Raw genomic sequence first — 27,984 nt, 5'->3', positions numbered from 1 at the left:
TTTTATCCCAATTCTTGATGACGGATGATAACAAAGAGAAGGACAAGGATCGTCTACCCACCCCACACCCAGCTCTGATTGTGGGTGACCTTACCCATTCCAAAGTCCAGCAAGGCCTCTCAAGAAGAACAGAATTATCAACACACTAATCTCAAGACAATGCTGCAGATTCTCTCTTCCCAGAAATAACACCTCATCTAAATAACACATATCTGACTTTGCTATTAAAAAGTAAATATTTTCTGTAAGAACAGTATTTCCAAGTCTCAGAAGCTTCATGTATGGCTTTCATGATTTCTGTAATATTCAAGTTCCACCTATGTAACTTTTAATAATAATCTTTATTTGACTCATTTCTGTATTTGGTATCTTCCTAAATGATAATTTTCATGAAATAACTATCTCCCTGTGTTAGTTACAGGGTTAAAATGAACATATAATTATCAAAAAAAAAAATGCTTTCCAAACTCAACTTTCCAAACCTATAAGACACAGCAAAAGCAGTTCTAAGAAGGAAGTTTGTAGCAATACAAGCTCACCTCAAAAAATAAGAAAAATCTCAAACAACTTAATCTTACACCTCAAATAACTAGAAAAAGAACAAAAAATCCAAACTTAGTAAAGAAAAGAAACCATAAAGATCAGAGCAGAAATAGATGAAACAGACTAAAAAAACAATAAACAAGATCAGTGAGGCTCAGACCTGGTTCTTTGAAAAGATAAACAAAATTGATAAACCTCTAGTCAGACTCATCAAGAAAAAAAGAGGGCCCAAATAAAATCAGAAATGAAAAAGATGTTATAACTGACACTGCAGAAACACAAAGAATCATAAGAGACTATCACAAACAATTATATGATAATAAAATGGACAACCTAGAAGAAATGGATAAATTCCTAGAAATGTATAATCTTCCAATAATGAATCTGGAAGAAAGAGAATATATGAACAGACTAATTGCTAGTAAATTAGTATTAAAATCAGTAATAAAATATTTCTCAACAAACAGAAGTCCAGGATCAGATGGCTTCACAGGTGAAGAAGGGAGGAAAGAAGGAAGGCAGGCAGGCAGGCAGGCAGGCAGGAAGTCCCACAAAATTGTTATTAGAGCGACAAAATCTGGCAGTCCTAGGGCTTTTACTGTAAAAGCAAGTCAACCCAAATATCCAGCACATCTGAGGGTTCCATGGTATTCCAGCCCAGAAAAATTACTGTTCATTATGGGTGAACAAAAGATTATAAGACACCAAATATGCTCTGTTTAAGAAGGCAGAAAAGCAGAATGTAGTAGTTTTATCAATTTCTAAGACAAAGCATTAAATAGATAATGTTGCATTTATCAGGAAAATTAACTTGGGAGACTATCTCGTTCTCATGAATACCACATAAATATGATACAAGTGAAGATAAAAAAGATGGTAGGAGTGAGAAGGATCCACAGGGATGTGTTTTAACATTTTACTATGAAAAATCACTACTCCTAACTTTGTAATAATCTTTTCCCCAAGGCTTCTGGTATTCCAACAAAAATCACCATTCAAAAGCCATTTGCATACTACCATCTTTTTCAAAAGCCATTTGCATTGACCTCCATTGTTGGCTTGACTAATATGTGCTTCTCAGAACTAAGTAGTAGTAGAAGAGGGGTGCTCCTGGTTACACTGCCCCGGAGGGAACTGGGCATTTCTGTCTACAAGCAATGTGCACTTGGCTCTTGTCCATTTGTCCATGGACTCACCTGTCACACTTTTAACTTAACCTAGGAAACTGTGGTCAAGGAAAGTTGTCTAAATTGCTAAGTAGAAAGGTGGCAGAAATGAATCTGGGGAACATCTGTCAGGGAATTAAAATATTTGTAATGATTAGCTAACACTGTACAAAGAAAAATAATCCCTGAAGTGAGTTATTTATATTCCTATTACTCCAGAAAATGATCTGTAACTTGAATCACTACAATATTGTCTACCCAATAATGGGCCACTTTATATTATTCTGGTTTTTTAATCTCCCTGAAAATAACCTGCTCTGCATTGACGTCTCCCTAATGAAGTGATACAGTTCCTCCAAGAATGAAGACTACACTTTGCAAAGCGTCCTGTGGGCCCATAATAATAGGTTCTTGACAAATGTTTTTTTAACTAAGGTGATCTTGATGCTTCTTCCTTCTACATACTTTGTGAAAGATAGGAACCATTTCTTAATCATTATTATATTCCCTGTGCCTGAATCACAGGGCCTTGATTATAGAAGAACAATATCAGTTGAGTAACTTCTTTTCCTTATTATTTATAAGCTCTATATTCCAAAAGAGAGGGAATTGATTAAGAGTATGAAATTCAAATTGGGATAGAATTAAATGTGAGTCACTTATTCCTTCTGAGCTACAGTTTTCTCATCTATAACCTGAGAATAATAACAACACCCAGTTCAGAGTATTGTTGAGAGTAAAAGGAGAACATGCTTACAATGTAGAGCACAGAGTGGTAGTCAGTAAGTTACTATTATTTTTATTTTAGCTGCTGTACTTTGGGACACTAGCAATGGTTACCCATATATCAAACTTTTCTACTATTATACTTTTTACAAATCTTATTCAAATTATATTCCTTTCTAATTCACTATATTTAAATCCTTCAAGGCAGGGACTTCTGTCTGATTTGTCCATTGCTGTATTCTCAGGGCCCAGAAAAGGGCTTAGGATAGGCAAGCACTCAATAACTATTTCCAGAATAAAAAAAATAAATAAATAAATGGAAGTATACATTACAGTCTAAAGACTCACATCTATATAGCAAGTATGTGTGCAAATATTTACAAACTTAAGCACCTAAAAAAAAAAAAAACAAGGCACTTGAAGTTTAGAAAATCAAACAAGTCAAGCATTTCATAGACTATTCATAGCCTTAATAGTCATAAGATCCCTAACACATCCAAATTAGAAAATTAAAAAGCACAAAGGCCAAAGTCACAAAAAATCAGATCTCAACCAAAGTTCATCCTGAACAGTCCAGATTGCTAAATGTAGTGCAAACAGACCTGGTATTCGGAGACCTAGATCTAGGACTGCTTTACCACTTACTTATTACCTTTATTTCCAGATTATAAAGATAATACTCTGAAAAATGAGGGTACTACCACCTGCACTGCCTACATCTCAATATTCTTATAAGGAATAAATTCAATGATGCAAATAAAAGCATACAAGAATAAATAAACATACTATTCTATCATTATACTTTGTACATATTACATTATAAACTCCAATAATCTAGAATTTCAGGCAAGAAGTCACTTTGGGGACCATTAATCTGATCCCTCTCACCTATAAGAAAATTGACAATGAGGAATGGGGTGTAGATAACTCTTAGGATCAGTTATATTCTGAGATTCTGAGAGACTAAGCAAGTTGTAAAGTGAGAATAAGTAACTGATTAAAAGGTTGCACATCTCAGAAGTCACTTTTTTTTTGTCTTTTTTGTCTTTTTAGGGCAGCACCCACGGCATATGGAGGTTCCCAGGCTAGGGGTCTAATTGCAGCTGCAGCTGCCGACCTATGCCAGAGCCACAGCAACATGGGATCCAAGCTGTGTCTGCAACCTACCCCACAACTCAAGGCAACGCCGGATCCTTAATCCACTGAACAAGGCCAGGGATCCAACCCGCAACCTCATGGTTCCTTGTTGGATTCATTTACCACTGAGCCACGATGGGAACTCCAGAAGTCACTTTTTTTTTTTTTTGCAGCAAAATTTTAAAAGTAGCTTCAGAAACTTAGTGGTTTACTATCAACAGGAAAGGGAATAAATACATGTTTTCTAAGACCCTGTACAATTCCTCAGAAATCTCTATTCAAAAATAAACCTCAAAGAGTTCTTGCTGTGGTACAACAGGATCTGCAGCATCTCTGCAGCACTGGGATGCAGGTTCGATCCCTAGCTGGCAGAGTAGGGTTAAGGATCCAGCATTGCCACAGCTGCAGTGTAGGTTGCAACTGTAGCTCAGATTTGATCCCTGGTCCATGCCACAAGGCAGTCAAAAAAGAAAAAAAATAAACAAACAAACAAACAAACCTCAAAGGAAAAGACAGTCTATTATAGAAACTCTACATTAGAGGATAAGTCTGTGATGTAGAGAAGAAAGTCTGCCCTAGAGAGAAGTATACTGTCCCATTTCAAATAATTATATCTCTAGACAAGTTGTAAAATCTTGGGAAGGGATTACAAACCTTTATCACAGCCCTCAGTTTATAATTATTGTTTCCCAAATTTGAATGCCTGAATGATATTTTTGGAATGTCTAAATCAAGACTATTGATAGATGTTTACAGGCCTTTAAATGATTTTTAAATCTGGTCTAATTAAAGACATTTTAAAATAAACACTTACATTGGAGGGAAAAAACATTTACATTGGACATTAAAAAAGAATCATTCCCAGAGTTCCTGTTTCCACTCAGGGGTAATAAACATGAGTAGTACCCATGAGGATGTGGGTTCGATCCCTGGCCTCACTCAGTGGTTTAAGGGTCCAGTGTTGCCGTGAGGTGTGTGTAGGTCACAGATGCTGGCATTATTGTGGCTGTGTACTGTAGCTGTGGCTATAGCTCTGATTAGACTCCTAGCCTATGGAACTATGGATCCATATGTGGTGGGTGTGGCCCTAAAAAGACAAAAAAAAAAAAAAAATCCCACAGACAGGGTAAAGTTACAGACTATATTATAAAGGTCAAATAAATTTTTCTCATTTGGATCTAGTGACAATACCAAGTACAACCTCTTAGATTTTGATGTCGTATTTTATTATATAATCAGTATAACTATCAAAATATTATATAATTATTAAAACCCATAATAAATAATTTTATATTTTTTAAACACATTTATAATTATATAAACCTATATACATACACATAATCTTTACTCTTAATTGCCTTTCAGATAATTTCTACCGAAATTTTTGAAGGCAGCCTTCCAAAATATGACAATTTTTGGACATATTAATTTACATGGGTATTCTACCTGAAGGCTGTGAGCTAAGGCCTTCAAGAAGCTCACAGCCTTCAGGTAGAATACCCATGTAAATTAATTACTCAGTTATGTAGTTTTGAATAATTGGTGGGAAATATGTGTGTGTGTGTATAAATTGGTTATATACATAGGTTATAATATATATATTGGTTTCTATCTATAGAATATATATATATACACACACACACACACACATATATATAAAAATGAAGTGGCTTTACTACTAGGTAACATCATAGTGCAATGCTCTGGACATATATAACTGCTATGCAGATAAGAGTAAGCTGTGACCTATCAACTTTCCCATTCTTTTAATTTTAGTCCTTTTCTTCAATAAGTCTCTCAAAATTCCTTTCATAAACATATTATTTTGTTATTTTTGAATAGTATAATATAAAGCAATTTAAGGAAAACTTTTTTAGATCTAGTAATTATTAAAGTATGTATTATAAAGTTGGTTTTGACACAATTATATATAAAGACAAATTCAATTTATACCTAAGAAAGGAAAAACTATTAAATTTAAATGTTATTTTAATATTGTATATTTAAATGTAGATTGAAATTTTGGTACATATTAAATAAGAACAAAATTGCGTTTGTTACATAATGCCTGGATTTCCTACCTTTTATGGCTAATAAAGTCAAATGTCTGTTTTTATAATTTCCACATTTTGTTTTTCTCAATAAGAGAGAAGATTTCATGCTATTATTTGCAAATGGTTTTTAGTCATTCAAGATACATGACATTTGAGAAGGTTTTCCTTTCTAGAAAGAGCCATATTCAATGAAATAATTATGATTTTCCCCTTTTTAACATTGATTATGTTTTAAACTATTAATGACCATTTGGTGGTCCATATTAGATTCTTAGAATCTTTATCAGATAAATGCACCTTACAGATTGAAGGAAGAACTTCTTGTAGTGAATATACAGAATACTTACTGTTGTCATTTTCATTGACACAATTTCAATAGTAGAGTTTTGTGTTTCCTTTATGTATCTAATTGTTGACTGACTATAAGATGCATTAAATAACTCAGAACTTCTCAGCCATACACCCGGGCACATATCTGGAATGTGACTAGCTGATACGAAGGGTGAGAGAAATTGAAACCCTTAACCCAGTGTATGTACAAATATGATCATTTCCTGTGTTTTGATGTGAAAAAGGATGGAAACACTGAATTAAGTAAAAATTGTTTAGGAACATAAATAATTTAAAGCTATAGAAGATCCAAGCCATTATAAGATTTGGAAAAACATATTCACAACTAAGAAATAAATCTCCTGGTAATACAGTCATGCTGGTAGCCACTGTTACACAAACTCTAACCACAAGCACTTGGAGTTCCCAAACTGTTGCATTTTATTTATTTATTTTTATTTTTTTGTCTTTTTGCCTTTTCTAGGACTGCACCCGCGGAGTGTGGAGGGAGGTTCCCAGGCTAGGGGTCGAATCAGAGCTGTAGCACCCGGCCTATGCCACAGCCACAGCAACGTGGGACCCGAGCCGCGTCTGTGACCTACACCATAGCTCACAGCAACGCCAGATCCTTAACCCACTGAGCAAGGCCAGGGATTGAACCAACCTCATGGTTCCTATTCAGATTCGTTAGCCACTGTGCCACAATGGGAACTCCCCAAACTGTTGCATTTTAAATGGAAATTTTTAAAATAGAAATAGCAAAGGGGTACCTATTCTAGCAACTGGAACTTTCTGATCACCTACTAAAGTCAGAGAGGCTCTTAAATCACCAGGTGCAGCTGGTAAAGGATGGATATGTCTTTTCATTGTTTGAACCCAAGTCCCTAGCACACTGTCTGCCACACTAGGGGACATTTACTAAATATTTCTTAAGTGACTATGTCTAGTCTTGAAAATGGAGCAAGAAGAGTTCACGAAGAATTAAAAGAAACTTTAAGGATGAGATATTAAAGTCCTATGTTGTTGATGAGGAATTGGAGGAAAGGTGCTGTGACTTTCCTAGAGACACAGTCTTTTTGTTGTGGTAGAACTTATGTTTTGGGGAAAGTAACTACCCTAATTCCCCTTTTCATGTTCCACTCAAATGGATGAAAATATAAAGTTTCTGATTCTAGTTTGATCATTAGTTTGTGGATACCACTATCTCTATTAATTGTGAAGAAAAGAGGCAGGAAAACAGAGCAGGAGTCATAAAAATCTTAGTCTTTTTCCTCCATTAATAGCTAACAAATGTTACTTGATCCTCAGTTTGCTCCTTAAAGATCCAGTGATGCCACAGCTGTGGTGGAGGTCGCAGCTGTGGCTCAGATTCAGTCCTTGGCCTGGGAGCTTCCGTATACTGCGGGTGCAGGGGAAAAAAAAGGGGGGGTGGGGGGAAGACTTGAGATCACTATCATCCCCACCTCCCTTGTACAGGTTAGAGAATAAAGGCTTGGGACATTGGTTACTTGGCCAAAGTAACCCAGGTCGAGAGTGGCTGAGTGAGAGCTAGAACCTAGTCTCTTAACACTCCACCAGACACTCTCCTCCAACAACCATGACAAAGACAACCCAGACTTTCCCACCCAAGAGTCTTAGTGACCTCCTACGTAAAATTCTTTATGTTGGTCATTCTTTAAAAATTAAAAATAAATACATAACAAAAAGCAAAAAGTCAAGTAAACCACCAATAAAATCTCTCATGCATTCAGGCTGCAAAGTGGCCTCCACTGGCTTTCGAAGCTGGGGTGGCACTTCCTAGTCCTTCTCCATAATTACAATACTTGGCAAGCATGAGAAAAGACAACACACCATTACAGCCCCCATCCTCCTTCTCACTTTCGTCGTCTTCTCTGTAATAATTTGTTTTTATTTCTCTAACTTGTCTGATAAATATGATGCAAATGTGGTTTTGTGGCTGGTGTCCACTGGACACTAGATTTATTCACCTTGTCATAAATAACTTTCCTCAGGGACACGCCCTGACACTGAGTCTGCCTCACCAGCCTCAAAGACAAAGACAAACCCCAAATCCCTTAACTGAGGACAATAAAAAATTACAAAGGATAAAGTCCTCAGTTACTATCCATGAACTCTGACAATAAACTTCTGACAAAAGTAAACATCTTTGGGAAAAGTAAAAACAGTGTAGCAGTTAATAATATAAACTTTTGGATAAAACAGGTCTGGGTTTGAATCTCACATCAATCTCTCACAGTTGTGTGGTCCCAGAATCCCATCTCTTAAGTGCAAAGAAATCCCACTTACTTTCTTCAAAACTCATATATAAGTACTTACGTACTGTGAGGGACAAAAAAGAATTACCTTATGATTCTCTCCTTCAAAGAAGATAACTTGGTCCTCTTGAGCCCAGAGGAGAGTTCTGTTTCTAAGTTTTTGTTTTTTGTTTTTTTCCTTTTTTTAGGGCCACACACAAGGCATATGGAAGTTCCCATGCTAGGGGTTCTAATCGGAGCTATAGCTGCTGGTCTATGCCACAGCCACAGCAATGTGGGATCTGAGCCACAGCTCACGGCATCACCAGATCCTTAACCCACTGAGTGAGGCCAGGGATCGAACCAGAATCCTCATGGATAGTAGTTGGGTTCGTAACAGCTGACTCATGACAGGAACTCCCTCTATTACTAAGTTTTAGGTTTAGTTTTAAAAAGCTTGTGGTGTTAAAATCCATCAAATCCTACTTTTATTTTTTTGTCTTTTGTCTTTTTAGGGCTGCGCCTGTGGCATATGGAGGTTTCCCAGGCTAGGGATCGAATTGGAGAGCTACAGCTGCTGGCCTACATCACAGCCACAGCAATTCAGATCCAAGCCGTGTCTGCCATCTACACCAGAGATCACGGCAACGCCAGATCCTTAACCCTCTGAGCAAGGCCAGGGATCAAACCTTCGTCCTCAAGGATGCTAGTCAGATTCTTTTCCACTGAGCCGTGATGGGAACTCCCAAATTGTACATTTTAAATGAGGGTAGCTTACTGTATGTAAATTATTCCTTAATAAAGTTGAAAAAGCAAAATAAATTGGGGATAAGAATAAAGTAGTTTGGTTGCTGTCATACCACTAGCTAGTCAATGGTAATAAACTGGAAGAGGACAAAGGAGACTTTTATGAAGTGACAGGAAAGCACCTGGGCATCAGGAGAGGCCAGCCTAAGAACTACTTTAACACAGGGAAATGCCGCAAGCAGCTTCAGGTATCCATGGGACCTAAGGGTTTTAGCACAGCTGGTCTCAGCTAAAGTCCTGACCCCCAAAACCTGTCTGTTTGCAGATGCTCCCAAAGCAAAAGGTCTTATTTCATCAACAGATTGTAATCAGATCATTCCTTAGAAAAAGAAAAAAAAATTTCTACAGTCAAAGGCTGCCCAAGGCATATTTGAATAACACATAAAAATCCACCTGGTTTACCTGGTAGAGCATGACAATTTCATAATTAACCCCTCACCAACATCAAAGCCAAGCTCCTCGAAAACGCTTATTATTGAATGATTAACTGCTACTTAAGAAACTGGAAAGTAATGTGTTTTATTAAGGAGGGCATAAACTTGGTAGGTAAAATCAATAGTAAAATAATCCAGAGATTAAGAGAGGAATCAAACAGATATGCAAAATAATCTCTGAAATCCACACACTTATAATCTGGAACATGTGTAAAATAAAACAGCCAAGAAATCAAATCCCTGTCACTCCATGGATGAGGTTTCGATTACACCTTGCAACTTTGTCAGACTTGTGAGTCAAAGACTACAGAGCACTACTTTCAAACATCAACTTCTTGCTTATTAAACTGTAGAGCAACAGAGTTAAAATAGCAAGATTAATGCCAAGTGTGTTACATTTACAGTCAAGTGTCAAGAGATGAGCATTGGCTGGAAAAAGAAATAGGAGAAAGACAATTCATTTCTTTCGGGGTGGCTCCTTCATTTTATTTATATTCAGTCAGTGAACAACTTCATGAAACAGAAACCCTCTTGTCTAAAACCTTAGTTTTAGGCTTTAAGAAGTGGATTTTATTTTTCTTTTTAATTTACATTACATTTAACTCTGAATATTTTCAGTCAAAATCATTGGTTTCTTTTCCCTAGCCTAGAGTTACCTACCATGAACAAAAAATATCACTGGTCTAGTCCATTCTTAAATAAATTCAACAAATATTTAATAAGAATAAAATGTATCCAAGGTGGTGAGATGGGCTGTAGAGAAAACAAAGAACAGAAAAACACATTCCCTGGTCTCAAAGTATGTATAACCAGGTCATTTTATGATTAGTTTTAACTAGGTATTCCTGTTATTAGACAAAACAATTGTTTTGAAATGTATGAGCACTGTAAACCTATTTCCAATCTTGTTTCAGATTTTTCTTTGCCATATCCAAGTACAGTCTGTAAAACTATTTCCTTATTTATTTAGCTCATTTATTTTTAAGTATTAAATTAACTTAAAATATATAACTATCTCATTTAGAATTATCTTAAGAATTAATAACCACATAAGTCATGGGACCTATATACTGATTAATTTTTTTCAAAATGCACATTGAAATGAGTTGTCTGTTAACATAAATGTTTGATGTCTACTGGGAAACATGTCTCTAATCCAATCCCACAGTCAAATCTTTCCACTACCCATTCATAAACCTCACTCCAATCCAGGCATCTCCTTATACCCCAGCACTCTTGGCTGATGATCCTTCCTTTCAACTAACCAAGAAAATCAAGGCCCTTAGACAAAAGCTTCCTCTCATCACTTCAACATTCCATATACTTACCTTATTTTTAGCTTATTTTTCTGAGATATTCATACTAATCACCTATGATAATATTTTGATCATTACCCCAAATTTCATCCTCTATCACCTCAGTTACTCCTTTTATTCATCCTTATTTTTGTGTATTTCAACTGGTCTCCCTTTTCTTTGGCTCCTTCGCCTTTACTTATATACATTTAGTTGCAAAATATTTACTATCTATTATGTGCTAGAGATTACACAAGATTCTAGGAATGTAGACAAGAATCTTCAAACCTCAAAGAGCTCTCTGGTATCTCAGGAGACAGGCATGTCCTGAGTCACCAGCAGTGAGATGAGTGCCTTAAAAGCTAAATGCAAGAATGTTTGGGGAGGAAACACAAGTGAGCATTAAATCAAAGGTAGAAAGGATTTGGTCATTGAGGTTAACATCTAAACTCAAATCCCAAATATTAGACACATCGATATTAAACACATGCTGGTTTTGTGACCCAGGAAGGTCTCTCATTACTTTAAACTTTGCTTTCCTGGAGTTCCCGTCGTGGCACAGTGGAAACGAATCTGACTAGGCAGGTTTGATCCCTGGCCTCGCTCAGTGAATTAAGGATCAGGTGTTGCCCTGAGCTGTGGTGTAGGTCGCAGACATGGCTCGGATCCTGCGTGGCTGTGGCGGTGGCACAGGCCAGCAGCAACATCTCTTATTAGACCCCTAGCCTGGGAACGTCCATGTGCCATGAGTGTGGCCCTAAAAAGACAAAAGACCGGAAAAAAAAAAAGAGAAAAACTTTACTTTCCTCATCCATAAAATGGGAATAATACCTAATTTACCTGCAATAAGCCTAAGGAGACAGCATGCACCCAGTGGTGAGGCCCTAGAGCTTGGTCACCTTGGATTCCAAGGACATCTCCACTACTGTATGTTCTCTGGTGGGTTACTTTACAACTCTGTATTGGATTCCTCATCAATAAAAAGTAAATAAATAATAACAAATTTAAGAGGGTAAATATGAGAGTGAAGTGGGATAATCCATGGAAATCATTATAGAGTAAGCATTCAATAAATGTCAGCTACCCTTATCAGAAGGCTTTTTTAATCTCAAAAGAGTGTGTGTGATACATACAATCCTTGCCATTTATAATCCTTAATTTTATTATTCATAATTTATAGTAGATCCAATCCAGTAAGTAGATCCTAATAAAACTGAGAAATTCGAATAAAGATGCACATAGGGAAAGAGCCATAAGAAAACGAAGACAGAGATGGGGTGATACTTCTACAGTCCAAGGAATGCCAAAGACTGTCCACAAACTGCCAGAGGCCAGGGGAGAGGTATGGAATAGATTCTTCCTCACAGCCCACAAAAGGAACCATCTGCTGACACCTCAATTTCAGACTCCTAACCTCTGGAACTGTTAGACAATATTTAGCCGCTCCATCATTTAAGCCACTCAGTTTGTGGTACTCTGTTAAGGCAGCCCTAGTAAACTAACACACCAACTGACAGATTTTGTTTCTTTCTAGCCAAAACATAAATCTTAATAATGTATATATCAATTCTGTTGACATATCCTTAAATTTTAGTTTAAATCACACAACTGGTCATATACCAAGTTCTGTTCTTTACTCCTTTTGTGTAAAAATCTTCTTTCTGCCCACATATATAGATAGGTTCCCTGAGAAAAGAATACATTCATTTATTAATTCAACAAGTATTTATGAAAAGCCCTACTAAATGAAAGGTGAAAAAACACAGGTTCCTGATCTCCAGAAATTCACAATCTAAGAATCAAGTCATAGGTACATAATAACTGATGGGAAGTAGCGTGGGATAAATATTGCTGAGATATAAGAGCAAAGCATGCTAAGCTCCTATGGCTATCGATGGAGCATCTCATATTCCTAGCTTCTCTCTTAGAAATTGTGTGTTTTCTCGTGGGCTAGTTCTCTCCTTCCCTAGCCCTGACATCTATTTCTCTTCTGTTATCTTCAGTACTCACTGACACTAGAAGTCAGTCCACTGCCATTATGACATTCCTTTCCTCACAGTATAAATAGATGGAAGGCACCCCACAGGCAGGAATATGAACCTGTGTGGATAAGTCCTATTTGGAGAAGGCTCCTTAAAACCCACTAGTTTAGTGTTTTCTGACTTTGCCCACAAAACAGATGCCTTGGTCAGGTCAGAGAAGCCTTTAGGACTACTCTCTTACACTCCAGGATCCTAGCAGGAGTGTGACCAAAACAGACTTATGTCAAGAAGGCTTACAAATTGCAGAATTCCATGGGGGTTTAGAGAGAGTGGTAGAGGAGGACTTGAGGGTCATAATCCAAAGGAACTTTAGCCTTCCTGTAGTATTCAATTATTTAAAAACATTTTCTGGGACTTTCAGCCCATTTCAGCATTAATTCAAGACACAGGAGGAGCCATTTGCAACCATTCTTCTCATCTTTGTGGATTTTCTGTCGAGAGCAAAGACATGTCCTAACTCTTTTTTATATTCCCCTACTTCACCTCTTCTGAGCATTGTCCCTTGTCCTGGCTCCTCATACTTTCCCTTATTCCAGACCATATCCCCACCTTCTGCTTTAATTATCTTTTCTTCTTTTTTCCTAGTCTTAAGACAAAGTATTTTAAATTCGTGTTCACTAAATGTCATTCTAGACTTTGTGTTGTACCAGGGGCTTTCCCGTGTGTTTTCTTATTTGACCCACACACCCACCATTAGTGTTATTAGGAAAGAAGCTTGATAAATCTATATCTCTGGGCAAAGATTATATCCCTAGATCTACCTGACTTTAAGAATCATCCTACTTCTCAAATGACCTGAGAGTGAGAGTACAAAATGATGATGCCACTACCTTGTTTACAGACGAGCCATTTACCTATTTCTTTAAAAACAAAACAAATCAAAACCAACTTAGGTCTAACCACAGGGGTGATTAAGGTGCCACATCACTCTTTAATCTGAGGGTAAATGTATAAATAGATTTTCTCCACTTAATTTACAAAACCCATTCATTACATGTGTGAAAGTACATGCACGGGCAAGAGTGTTTTCCAAGCATCAGGACTTAATACAGAAACACAACAAAAAGCCCATTTTAACACTGGTGTCATAGAACAAGATGAGATTTCCACACTGCAGTGATTTCAATGCATTGTATGTCACGAGAGGTAGCTGATGGAGACAGGGAAGGACTTGACTGGTCACAGGCCAACAGAAACTAGGCAAATGTAATACTTTCTAACATATCCAGGCGTCTGCTTAAAAAAGTCCTTGGCAAGGGGAATCCGTCTTGTGACTTCTCTGTTGGGTTTCCACTGAAGTAAGAAGTCACTGTCCAGTGATATCAAGAAATTCTGTCCCTGGGGCATAAATAAATGCCCAACTCCTATAGTTCATGGCAGTATGAGAGCCTGACAGGGCTGGAATCGATCCAACCCATTTTAACTAGCAAGAAACTACCTAGTAATACCTTGTTTGTATTTCTTGGAGGAGGGACCCAAGAAACACTTATTTCATTCCACACAATAATTCACCACAATCAGAGGGAGCACGGCAAGGGCAACACCATCTCCCAGCTGCTGATTACATCAAAGGCTTGCAGCACAAATTCAATTTTATGATGTTAATCTCAGCCTGCCACTCAGAAATTTTCTCTGAGGGATATGATTTTTCTCTGGATTTCATTTTAAGAATGATTTTCTTCATCCACAATCAATAAAGATATGTTTTCATCAAAAGACTCTATCTTGGTAGAATTCAATTGGCTATTTCAATCCCTTTTGGTGACACAATATTAATTAAAATAGTTTATGTTGCACTTCAACTGGAAAAAGAGGCAGTGAAAATAGCAGCTACTCAGAACACATGTTCTATACACATCAACATGGAGGGCAGAAAATAATTTTCTCTTTCTCCAGGCAACACACATTAGCTATTCAAGAGAGCTGCTCTGACTTAGTTTATCTCTGTGATCTTGCTGAAAGAAAAAAAATGAAGAAGCAGCAGCGGCAACTCTTCTGTCCGTATATTTTGTTCAACATGGAATCAAAATGCATGTAAAGAAGATATTTCAAATACTCGCCTCCCAGTGCCTCAGGAAGCAAAAATGAGTGTCTGTACCTGTGTGGTATTCAAGAGAGCTGCTCTGACTTAGTTTATCTCTGTGATCTTGCTGAAAGAAAAAAAATGAAGAAGCAGCAGCAGCAACTCTTCTGTCCGTATATTTTGTTCAACATGGAATCAAAATGCATGTAAAGAAGATATTTCAAATACTCGCCTCCCAGTGCCTCAGGAAGCAAAAATGAGTGTCTGTACCTGTGTGGCATAATGGGCTATAAGGAATCACAGTCACAGTGTCTCTTAACTAAAAAAAAAATATATATATATATATAAAATATATATGTATAAATATATGTAAAATGCCATTAAAAATTCTTTTTTATTTTCAACCTCTAAATAACTGCAATTGAATACATTGTATTTCTCAATAGGAAACACAGAATTAGCAGTTTTTCCTGTTTAAGAGGAGAAAATTATGAAATATATGACAGAAAATAAATTCCATTTTAACAGTGATTTTTAGAGTGGCACTTAATCCACTTAACAAATATTATGAAGTACCTACTGTGTGCCTGACTCTGGAGGCTGAGAGAATCTGAACTTGAGGCTGGGAATCTGAATTTTAAATGGCTCTCCAAAGACATGCTTACTCATATTTGATGCTAAGGAACTTAAATCAGTCTCATCATCCCCCATGCATAGCACAGTGAAAGAAATATTCAAGTTAATTTATAAAATTGAAGCAATATTCACTAAATGAATGCCAAAGAAGAACAATTTCTTCAAAAAGTTTTTAGGGCTTGGTCTGTAGGGCTTAGTGAGATTGTCAACACCTGGCCGGCCTGATCTGGGCCTTCCACAGCAAACAGGCCAGGTCTGGCCCATAACCTACTGTTTTTCTCTCCAATGACTGAAAAGTAGTTAAATTCCTTTTCTATCTACTGCTGGTCTAAATGACTCACAGAAAGTAATCTTCCATGTTCCGTAGGACTTAACAACAAAATTGCCTGAGGTCTTTCCAGATGGAGAAAAGACCAAAAGAAGAAAACTCTAGGTGTTCAATTGTAGACCCTAATGCATATACACTGTTTGCAAAAAGGGATAATTCAAGAATGATCAAGTTAGAATTTGATGCAAAGTCTTTCAAATTTGAAAGAATTTTAAGAGCTAGCAAGACCAAAGAAAAATCTCGAAAGGGTACAATCATTGAACAAATTCCTCCCAAAATATTCAGTTTGTATTTTGGTACTCCAAAATAACTAATACATTTTCCAGATCCCCTCCCATCAAAATTTTTTTCTAAGCCTCACTTCAGTTGCTCAGACTGAAAACAAGGACCAGGGCAGGAAAGCAGGGTTTAAAATGGTCTGAGATTCTATCATGTAAACACAGGAATGCTAACCTTTGTCCAGCAAAGATCTCTCAATGTGGTAGAACTCCTTTTCCAGAGCCTGGTCTTACAGCGTAGGCTAAAAATACAACCTTAGTTGAAGGAAAGCTTCTAGTGGTTAAGGAATAAGGGTTATGGTGGTGAAAGTATAAATAACTTCATACTTCCTTCTAATCAAGGAGAATAGGTACAGCATTTCTTGGTCCGCTTGGCTTTCAGTGCTACGTGTGAAAAAGCTAAGTCCCATCTAAACTCTAGGCTGGATTCCTGTTGTATTTTCTCTCATCAAGAAACTGAGATGGGTGGAAGGGACCACTCTGGTTGCTTGTCACCTGTGCATCAGACAGCCTCTTGTTTTATAGGCAACTAAGTCTTCCAACAAAGTTGTGAGGTAGACTCTCTTATAGGAGAGACATGAAGATTAAATAAGGACCTAATAGTGTAAATAATATAAACTTTTATTTTATATTTGAGGAAACTAAAGTTCAGAGAAGCAAAATAATTTACCAACATCCTGTAGCCAGGAAAGGAAGGGACAGAATAGGGACCATGATGTGCACTTTTCCTCCTCTCTCAATCTGTGATAACTTCACAGGAATTTTTCCTTTGTCCTAGAATGCTCTTCCTCAGCATTTCTTCCTGGCAAACTCCCTTAAAAAAGGAACCTTCAAAACCAGAGTTAAATTTTAACTCCTTTGAGCCTCGCCTGGTTGATACATAGCACTCTTCTACTCCAGGCACTCGCTTTTCTACCTTTACCGGAACACTCATCACTCTGTTCTAATTCTGCCTGTGTGTTTTACCTGAATTCTACTATGAATGCTTGGAGGGTAGGAAACTGTTCCTTCTTCCTTTGCATTCTGCTGGCAGGTAGTTTTACATGTAACAAGAAGTCAAAAAATATTGAGGGGGAAGGCAAAAATTAATGTATTCATTATGAAAGAATGACATGTGGCTTCAAGAGTTGCCTCTTTTCTCCTTTCCCCTCCCTCAAAAGTCAGCTTTTAAATGATCTTCTTGAGTGTGTCTCTGAGGTCTGCACAAGGAGCAAAAGGCAGATGTAGAAAAAAATATCCTTGGCTATCAATATACATTCTGATTCCTACTAAAACAGCCTAAAATCTTATTAATTTCCTGGGCCCTCACCACTCACTGCTGACTCAGAGGAAGCACACGGTCAATTTACCAAAAGGTTGACTGGTTCAGTTAATTACAACTCCTTCATCCTGTAATTGTTTACTTCTTAAACATTCATGTATAGGACTTTAATTTTTCCAGGTAAAATTTTACCTTTAGAAGTAAAAAAGAAAGGAGGTCAGTGTTAGAGGAAAAAAAATTCTTACGGTTTACTATGAAATTGTAGACATTAATATATATATTTTTAATGGCCACACCCATGGCATGTGGAAGTTCCCAGGCCAAGGATCACATTCCAGCATCAACTTCAACCTAACCCCCAGCTGCAGTAACGCTGGATCTTTAACCCTCTTGTATCACAGCAGGAACTCTGACACTGCTATTTTACATAATGTTCATCACTTAATTTAAACTTCATAAAAACCCTAGTATTATTATTATACTTATTCTAAAGAGTAGGAAAATGAGCTTGGAGAATATAAGCAGTTTGCCCAAGATAAGAGCTAGAAAAACAAGACAGACCTGAGTCTCCAAACTCACACCCTTAATCACTGCACTACACTGCATAGGTAGGGCAGGGGCAGTGACCAGTATGTTAGGAAGCCGGCTGGGAACGAGAGCATAGAAGAGATATTGCTCTAGAGCCCTGATACCTAGCTCTAGAAATGAGGAGTTGCCGTTTACAGGAGAATGCAGTAGGACCTGAATATCCTTTAAGACTAAACAAAATTTTCTTTTTTTGCAGACAAAAATGACACTCATAAGTTAAAGGACTTGCTGTTACCCTAGAGTTAATTTGAGGACTTGCCAGAACTTCAGAGATGGTCTGGTATGAGAATATAAACATTCTTTTAGTCTTTATCCCCACCTCATCTCCCTGCCTCCAACTCAGTCTAGAGTAGAATTTAACCTATACATGTTACACTTGGGGAAAAAATAATCATACATTCAGGAGTCCAGATAAATGTCTTTTATAATGCACTTATTAATAAGAGATACTACATATTGTAACACTATTAAATAACAGAAAGAATGTGAATTTATATATTCGATTACGTGTAAGCCACAAATATATATATGTATGCAGCAATCCTGAAACTTTGTAATTCCTAATACGATCATTTTTAAGGTTCTATGGAGCTATTTGGTAATTTAAATACATTTCTATTCCAGCTGGCTTCTATAAACAAAAACCTCAGATTTCAAAAGTGTTCACTTAATTAGGTAGAGACCATTTATGTAAGATTTCACACATAGGCAGAGAATGAACAGTTGATACTTTATTGATAAAATAATTATAATTTAAAAACATATTCCCCAAAAGAAGTGAAGATATTGTAACTCAACAGTCCTAATTTTGCTGTTTAAAAAAAAAATAATAATCACTTTACTAGACCATTTCCTGGACGAAGTTTCCCTTTCTCCTCCTTTATAGAAAAAGACTGTGCATTCTTTATAGAAAACACTATTGGTTTATTTTGATTACTAAAGGAACTAAAGGAGGGCTAAGGAACAAAAGTCACAAGATCAAGTTAAACTGCACGTACTTGCATGACAAAAGAGGTTGCTTTCTACCCCCCAGGTTTTTAAGTGGGGAAAATTAAGGAGGGTGGAGAGTAATCACCCAGTGTGGTGGGTGGGGGGAGGGAGCGGGGGACGGGAGGGGTAAGAAGAGGGATGAAAGAAGCAAACAGGTTTCTAAATCCTTTCATTAAGTAAAAATATTCCCAACAGGTGACCCAGTCTCCACAGGTGACCTTGAACTCTTTTAGCATTAGAACTGGAAGACGGGGAAGACAAAATTAACGTTGGTGTACAGCAATGTTCTGTTTGCATCTTAACCGAGTAGAAAAACGAACACACAAAAAAATGTTCTAATCCGTGAGGAAGGTGGAATAAGGAAGTACCCGGCCGCAAGGTAGCTATTACTATTACTTCACCATTTCCAGATTTTCGTCAGTGCATACATCACCCCCTTTATCTTCCTATTCTTGCCCAACTTTACTAAGTAACAAAAGTCTTATTGCTGGCTCAGCCGCAGGTGCACAAACAGAATTTTTTTTTTTTTACCAGATTCCTTGCCTGAGGCAGGTCCCAAGCTGTCACACCCTAGCCAGCCAGCGTCCACTGGATCATTTTCCCAGCTACTGGACTCAGTGAATTCAACAAACTCCAGTCCCATATAAGTCCGATTTCCAAGTCCCAAGAAACTCTCTCCTTAGTGAATGGCGGGTCTCTAAATCCGGAAGATTTCCTTCCAGGACCACAGATAGGTATACTAAGCCCCTCGCCAACCCCCGCCACACTCAAAAGGACCAATTTCACAGCTGGCGTGTCTTCGGCCACTATTGATGTGACATCTACAAGAGAGTAGAAGAGGGAAGTTTCCACGTGCAAGAACTTGGAGCAAAAGAAGAGGTTATAGCAACTACCACGCTCACCTTTCTTCCTCCCCTCTCAGTATCCAAACCCTCGGCTTGAGGGCGGGAAGCAAGAGCCAGGGGCAGTCAGAGAAAGACCCACCTCTTGGGCGAGGGAGTTCAAGCCGAGCCCAAGGGGTGTCAGCCCTACCCCAGGCAGAGTGCTGGGAAGCTGCAGGTGCCCCGCAGCCGGGCAGCGTGACAGCAGAACTGCGCGGCTGCCCTTCAGGGTTGCCGGCCACGCCCCGGGCACGCCCCCACGAGACGCCGCTCCCTCCTCCGCCCCACCCCACCCCAGCCCCAGCTCCCGCTCCCTCCGGCTGCAGCTGCCCTGCCGTCCCGCTCCTCCTCCCTCTCTCACCGGTGGCAGCAGCCGGAACAGGCCGGTCCGCGGGCCTCGAGGTGCCCTCTCCTTCCACGGCTGGAGAGAGCTCGGATTGAGGTGAGGAGAATCAAGGTAGGCCGGATGATATGGACTCTGGCCGGGGCAATGACAGAGAGTGGGAGCCCCAGGACCTTTTACAAGGGAAGTGGAAAGTGCCAATCCAGGGATCTAGAATGGGTAGAAAACTCACCCTGAAACCAGTATCCTCACCTGCTCAGAGTGGACCAAGTACGACAACTGCCTGGATAGTGTAGGAAAATGGGAAGGACAATTTGCTTTGTTTAGGTTTCTCCGTTATTTTATTTTATCCTCCAAACCCTGTGGGCAACTGGGTCCTGGATTCTAGCACTCCTGGAAGCAGGTGGGAGAGCTTTTTAACCACTCCCTTTTCACTGATACCTACCTGGCTTCCCAAATACTAAGAATATTTGGCCAGGCGGAAGTCAGAGCACAAGTTCTAGGTCTCCTCTCAGGTCCACTCCCAAATGCCTCACTTCCTCTGTCATAACACTTGTTGCAATTTATTGCAGTTACCTGCTGCATTGGCTTCCCCTCCTTGACTGTAAAGTGGGTGAACGCAGGGAAACCAAGCATGTGGTAGATACATAATAAATATGGTTGACCAGCATCTAACAGTCACCGTTAAGGTGACCCCAGGCCCCAGTACTTTAATGAACTTCCCTCATCTATCCTTAACTTCTGAGTCTGCAGAATTTTATTTCAAAGTTAACGTTGCTATTTCCAAGTTTTCATCCTATCTCTTAGGGAGAGACTTCTCTTTCAGTCTTAATAAAGATGCAGGTATGGAAAAAAACCCTCGGCTTGATTCCTCCTGTCTGAGCTCTGCCACAACTAGCCCAGGATGTTAAAGGCCCTCAACCATTCAGGGTCACAGATTGGAGCCCACTTTTATGGCCCATGAAAGTGGGGAGGGGAGTTAGAAAAAACCTTTTAAGTTGAAAAAAGTGTTCATAATATATAATATTAATCTACTGGTCCTTACTGCCAGTGCAGTCGTTGACAACGTTGAACTTTCGCAGCCCTATAATCATGGGAAACAGTAGTAGGAGTTAGAGAAATCTTCCCTTTCTTTCATTTTCTGGAAATGGGAACTGGTTTATTACAAGGAATCATCCTTCCCCAAATAAATAAGACTTACTGGTAAGACCTACTTTATTTATCTATGACACAGACCTGTCAAATTCCCATTTTTTGCATCATAAATGATTAACTGAACTGTTTGTGCTCACTAACCAATCTGAACAAAATACCTGCTACCTTGACTTGACCAAACTTCATTTAAGCTTCTCTGTCTCCCTGGCCCTGAACTTTGACCAGCCTTCAGCCAGAGCCAGCATACAACTCCTCCTTAACAGCCCCCTGAAGGTAGGCTAACCTCAAGGAGCAACTTTCTCTTCTCTAAGATCATGCCACTCTAGCTCATCCCAATTCCCCAGGTCCTGTTCTTTCAGTATTACTTATTTTTTACTAGAAAAGACCTTTTCCACTTAGCCTTCCAAAGGCTTGCAAATCTAAGGATCAAAGCTTTTTTTTCCCTCTGGCATTAGTCCCTATCCCCTAGTAGCAATAGTCCTGCATAAAATTCTTTTGAATAAAATCTCTTTACCTTATTTTTATTTGACCTTGTAAAATATAATTTTTAATACAGGCATACCTCAGAAATATTGTGGGCTCAGTAACAGACCACTGCAGTAAAGCGAGTCACACATTTTCCAGTTTCCCAGTGAGTATAAAATTTATGTTTACATCATACTATAGTATATTGTGTTCAATAATAGCATTATGTCTAAAAAAAAAAAAACAATGTACATACCCTCATTACAAAAATAATGCTCTTAGAAAAAATGGCACCAATAAATTTGCTTGATGGCAGAGTTGCCACAAACCTTCAATTCAAAAAAAACACAGTATTTGGGAAATGCAGTACAATGAAACAAGGTGTGCTTATATTGTTTCTGAGGCAAGCACCCCCAAAAGTAAAAGTGCCCTGTCTCATATTTCTGGCTATAAATTGGAAAAGTTAGGTTACATAGAGCAAGATCTTTTTTGGCTCCAAAACTGTAAATTCAGAAGCTAAATTTCCAAGAAAATCAAGTAACACTTTATAGAACTCAGTGGGAAAAGCAAGCTGGCAACTGAGCACCAAAGTGGGCATTGGAAGTGGTTTGGCTAGCCTGGTATCATTGTTGCTATTATTTTTTAAATTGAATTTGAATGTCACAGTCCTCACCAGTCTCTATAGTGCTCACTATTTGTATTACCTGTTTGGTCATTGAAGACATTTAAATTTGTGTCCCTAGAATGCTTTTGTGCTCTCAGAAAAGTGCCTTGAATTACAAATATATCTCCTCCTTTTCTCCACTGCCTCAATAGATACAGCCATGGCTCAATAGATACAGCCATTACAGTGATGTCTGTTAATCTCTATACTATAGGATTCAGGTATTTTGGATGAAAGGACAAATATTTCATTTAGAGTTGAAATGTGTTTCTTTGGTGATAAGATTTCAGCCAGTGCAACTGTCTCCCTTTATAAGCACTGAAAGATGTTTACCAGATAAAATAAATGTCCCTGAAGGGTGTGTGGTAATTTTACTTCATATCAGAATAGATTCTCTGACACATAAAAAGGAATAGAAATAATGCGTAAGGAAATTAGTTTGCCCAGTTCTGTGAAATAATAATAACTTGTGAGAGTTCGAATACATGTTCAAAGCTTCTGTAATACTCTTTCCTTTGGTGGAGCCTGATTTCCTTCCTCTTGAGTGTGGCTATACTTAGTGATTGGCTTCTTACAAATAGAATGGGAGAGGAATGATGGAGAATAACTAGCAAATGTTCGTCATAAAATGACATTGTAACTTCCACCTTGTTTTCCCTCTCTCAGAGAAAGCTAGCAAACATGTCATTAGGACACTGAAGGAATTTTATAGAGAGGTCTGTGTGGTTAGGAACTGAGGTCTCCTGCCAAGAGCCATCAAGAAAGAGGCTGAGGCCCCTCATGAGGATGCCTTCTTAGACATGGATCCTCGAGTCCCAGCTGCCATCTTGACTATCACCTCATGAAAACCCCTGCACCCGACCCACAGAGTTCAGCCAGCTCTGAATACCTGACCCATAGATACTCTGCAGTAATATTTGTTGTCTTCAGGCCACTGAGTTTTGTGGTGATTTGTTACACAGCTGTAGGAAATTAATACAGAATTTATTCAAGAACCTTCCCTGATATTGAACTACTAATAATGTAATATCAAACATTTTTAGAGTTTTCTGCATTATCATGGTTTATATATCTTCCAAACCCCTTTGATAACCTGAACTATGTGGGTATTCATTTTTTTTTCTTCACTAGCTAGTATTTTCCCCTATGTCCTGTGTCTGGAGAACTCTCACCCTCCTCGTGAGGCAGAGCCTATATCTTCATGGAGAAACTGTAAAGCAGCACCTTTGCTTACCTCTTGGTACTCCATTAAACCCAGGAAATGGACACCTGTTCTCAGTTGTGCCAATCAAATTCATAGCCCCAAACTAAATACAGTCTGGTGTGGAAGATGGCAGAACCACAGCTACATCTGATTCCCTGAGCCAGCAGTGCAGTGTTTCCAGCAGCTACATCCATTGCACAGCAGCAAAGATATCAGCATCTGTGCCCGGTGCTGGTGGCAGTGATGCCTCTGTGGTACCAGTGCCATAGTATGACTTTGGATTTTGTCACATCCAAACTTAGTTTTCCATTTCCTGAGAAAGATCCAGTGTCCCTTTATTAAAATCCTTTGTTGCTTTCTCTTGAACGCGATTAAAAATTCTGACTGATACAGGCAAATACTGTCTCCATTTTACAAATGAGAACATTGAGGACCAATGTTTTTAAATGATGTGTCACTAGATCCAAGGAGCAAGTGATAGAATTGGAATACATTGATTAGTATAGATTGGGCTAAGCAAACAGATATGTAAGTTTAGCATTTAAAAGATAAAGGGCTTATATACTTAAAAAGAAGCAAATTAATTATGTTTTTCTTTAAATCATATGAAATGCTGTTTCTCTTCCTGGCCCCACATATTAAGTGCCAACATTATGGCACTGAACCCTTTTATTGCTTCAGAAATGGGCTGCGCAAATATTTCTTTCTGCAAATGCAAATTCTCTGTCCATCCCTGTTCTCCACACATTTTAATCAATTTGCCTTTTCTTACTTCAAAACCCAGATTTAGTTGTGATTTCTCTTTTCAGCCTCTTCTGAGTCCTCAGGAAGAGTTAATTATTCTCACCCACTCCCAAGAAGTGGTCTGTTTCTACCCATGAGAAAATGCTCATTAAGCTTATTTATCTGTGTGAACAACACCAACATATCCTAACAAAATAAACAGAAAGACTCCAAACTCTGCCTAACTCATGAACAAAGTCTTGAAAAAATAAAAGTCTTAGAACAAAGTCTGCTTATTGAATGGGCACTCTAGTGCTTTAATGCCATCAGCTGTAAGAAGGGTGACAGCTAAGTATTATAATCCCATGCAAGACAAAGGGGACATTTTCACAAAATAAAATTGAGTGGTTCCAGAAAAGACTTTCAGAAAATGACATTTGGAAGTTTCTCGAGTAAATAAGTGAGTACCCATCTGACTATGAAGGTCATTATTTAACAAGTCCAACGCTTATAGTAAGTGTCCACTTGTAAAGAATCTTACTTTTATAATTTGATAAAAAACAAAGTATTGTCAGGATTATGTATAAACCTCCAATATGAAGAAGAGTAAAGCATGTTAATTTGAAAAGAGAAAAGGAAGAAACAGACAATTCAGGGAATAGAATATAACTTAAAATATTCTCTGGGAAAGGAGAGCTGAATGCATTAAACAAATCTGATACACTGTATTTGTAAAAAGAAAGAATTAAAAATGTCATTCAAAGAATAAAAATATATACTTTAATAGAAAGGTTGAATAAAAAAGTTAAGGTAATCTTTCTGAAAGTAAATAGAAATAAGGAAATTGAAAATGCGAAAGGAAATCAGAAGGTCTCTTGGGATAGAACATGATGTAAGATAGTATTAGAAAAAGAATGTATATGTATATGTGATTACTTTCAAATTGTACATCTGATTGACGACTTGTATCCATAGTATAAAATAAGCTCTCCAAACTCAGTAACAACTAAAATAACAACTAAAATAAAAATTCAAAATATTTGGCCAGTTAATCCTCCCCAAAAGAAATTACAGATGGAAAATGAACATATGAAATATATTCAACATTAATTAGTTATTAGAGAAATGAAAGCCCTCTGTGGCATATCAGTAAACCCTTGTAAGAATAACTACAATTTTAAAAAGAAACTGACATTGCCAGATGCTGGTTAAGATAAAGAGAATCAAAAATTCTCATACAATGCAGAATTAGAAAATGGTACACTTTGGAAAATAGTTAAGCAGTTTTTTACAAAGTTAAAAATATACTTACTTTATGATATACCAATCCTACTTTTTGGTGTTTACACAAGACAAAAACTTTTGCTTATGCAAAATTTGGTGAACAAATGCTTATTACAGTTTTATTCATAAGGAGAAACAACTTAAATGCCCTTCAGCTGGTGAATATACAAATTCTGGTAAATCCATATATTAGAATACTCCTCAGTAACAAAAAGAAATTAAATACTGATGCTCACAAAAATGTGACTGAATCTCAAATGCATCATGCTAAATGAAACATATCAGACATCATGGGAATGGCAAGTCAAGAGAGACGGAAAATATATTAGTGGTTGCCAGGGGCATGGGATACATTTTTAGGATAATGGAACTGTTCTATGTATTGAATGTGTTGGTGATTATGTGACTGTTTTGCATGTTTGCCATTATTTACAGAACTGTACTCCAAAAAGTGTTAATTTTACTGTATGTGAGTTCAAAAAAGGAACTAGAATCTTTCATTTAACCATATAGAACTAAATAGACTAGGTCTGTTTATCCCCAGTGTAATAACAACTGATCCACAGAATGCAAACACATCAGTGCCTGGGTAGGTAAGTCAAGGATAATTTTTTTTTTTTTTTGGTTTTTAGGGTCGCCCCCCTGACATATGGAGGTTCCCAAGCCAGGGGTTGAATCAGAGCTATAGCCCAGGGCCTACACCACAGCCACAGCAACACTGGATCCTTAACCCCCTGAGCGAAGCCGGAAATCGAACCTGCATCCTCATGGGTGCTAGTCAGATTCGTTGCCACTGAGCCACAATAGGCGCTCCCAAGGATAATTTTAAGGAATGTCATAACAAGATGATATTTCACAATAGAAAAAAAAAATAGGGCCAGGTGCCTCATTTGTGCAATCTTTACAATGTTTACTTGAAAGTATTTGCATTTTTTGTGCTTCAGCAGATAATCTCAACATCTTCTCTACAGCGAAGCCTTCCTTTTCTCAAAAACTAAAATTATGTGAAGTTCAAGGGCCAGATATTTTTATTTTTTGACTTTTGGACCTGTCCCTATTTAAGTGACTATAAATCACACAATTTTGAGAAAGATAATCATTTTATCAGTGAGGTAAAGTTCTCTGTAACCTGTAAGCAATATGCAAATGCTAGATATAAGAATTATTACAATAATTCTTTCCCTGCAAAGGAACCTCTTTCCTGTGGCCCCCCCTCCTTTTTTTCCTCTCTCATTCTAGCTTCCTAATAGATTACCATGTGACACACTACCCTTCTGATGACTAATGCTTGAATGCAGACATAATGCCTAGAGGAAGGTACCTTGTTCCTCAGGGCAGGTTCTGTCCATTTTGTTTGTAAGACTGTAAGATCACAGTGTATATGAATTTTCACTGACAAGGGACTCTCCTACCACTGAGACCGCAAAAACTGGTTGATCTCAGGAGGCTTGTTAGGGATCCTTGCTCAAAGCAGTTCCTAAACTTGAAGTTTTCATAGGTCAGTAAAATTTCAATGAAAATGGGAACAAATACAGGGTTACCAGTTTTTATTTTGCCAAGTAATATCCTTAAAACTAAAACAATTTAAAAATCTTTATCAAAGCAAAAATAAAAATGTACCAAGTTATATTATTATGAAGTTACTCAATACCAAGGATAATAAGCAGATTCTAAAATCTTCCAGAGGGGAAAAATAAAGGTCACCTGCAAAGGAAGAAAAATAATTGTCTTAGACCTTTTTTGCAGCTACACATTGCAAAAAGCAATGTATCAAAGTCTCCAAATTTTTTGAAGAAATAATTTTCAAATTTGAATTCTATATCGAGCCATGTTATCAAACCATTATAAGACGTTTTTGTATATGTAAGAACAGGATGGTAAACCTTCTAATCACATTTTTTAGGAAGCTGTGAAGAATACCTTCAAGAAAACAAAGACATTAGCCAAGAAAGAGGAAAGCATGATACCTAGGAGCAAAAGGAACAGAGAAGTCAACATGAAAAGAAGTGAAGGGAAAATCAGCATGAGAGACACACTCAAAGCCCAGAAAGAGCCAATCCATACTGGGAATGGGGAAAAAAAGGCATAGGGGAGTGCCTCTAGAGGAGAAAAAAAAGTGAAATAAATGGATTACTTGATATGGATGAGCATTTTAAAAATGACTGACATGTTTATTTGTTGGGTCTGCTTGAACTGTAGTAGATAAAAAAAGGACAAACAAATTGAGCAAACAAAACAATATAAGTAACTGAAATTAACATTATTTGAAATAAAACAAAAAATAGCATTTGCAGTAACAGCTAATATTTATGTTCAAAAGAAAAATTGTAACTAAAATTCCCTTTACTTAAAATTTGCTAGAAGATTGTAAT

The 27,984-nt window shown here is 37.7% G+C and overlaps 2 protein-coding genes across 2 annotated transcripts in view; one reads left to right on the top strand and one right to left on the bottom strand.

Annotated features, from left to right (window-relative positions):
• WDR72 (WD repeat domain 72) overlaps nucleotides 1-19,961 on the bottom strand; it is a 223,525-nt gene extending 203,564 nt beyond the window's left edge. The window contains exon 1 of the mRNA XM_047766309.1: nucleotides 19,796-19,961. The gene's annotated coding sequence lies outside the window, so the exon portion shown is untranslated. The remainder of the gene's footprint in view (nucleotides 1-19,795) is intronic.
• LOC125120752 (uncharacterized) lies at nucleotides 18-27,727 on the top strand. Its single transcript, XM_047769191.1, has 5 exons — nucleotides 18-80; nucleotides 9,078-9,206; nucleotides 20,004-20,216; nucleotides 21,829-21,903; nucleotides 27,516-27,727. The coding sequence occupies exons 1-5, from the start codon at nucleotides 18-20 to the stop codon at nucleotides 27,699-27,701; spliced, it is 666 nt and encodes a 221-aa protein (XP_047625147.1). The 3' UTR covers nucleotides 27,702-27,727.
• The last annotated feature ends 257 nt before the right edge of the window (nucleotides 27,728-27,984 follow it).

Source organism: Phacochoerus africanus, chromosome 2, assembly GCF_016906955.1.
Source record: "Phacochoerus africanus isolate WHEZ1 chromosome 2, ROS_Pafr_v1, whole genome shotgun sequence".
NCBI lineage: Eukaryota > Metazoa > Chordata > Mammalia > Artiodactyla > Suidae > Phacochoerus > Phacochoerus africanus.
Note: the sequence above shows the minus strand (reverse complement) of the source record. Positions and strands in the feature narration are given on the sequence as shown.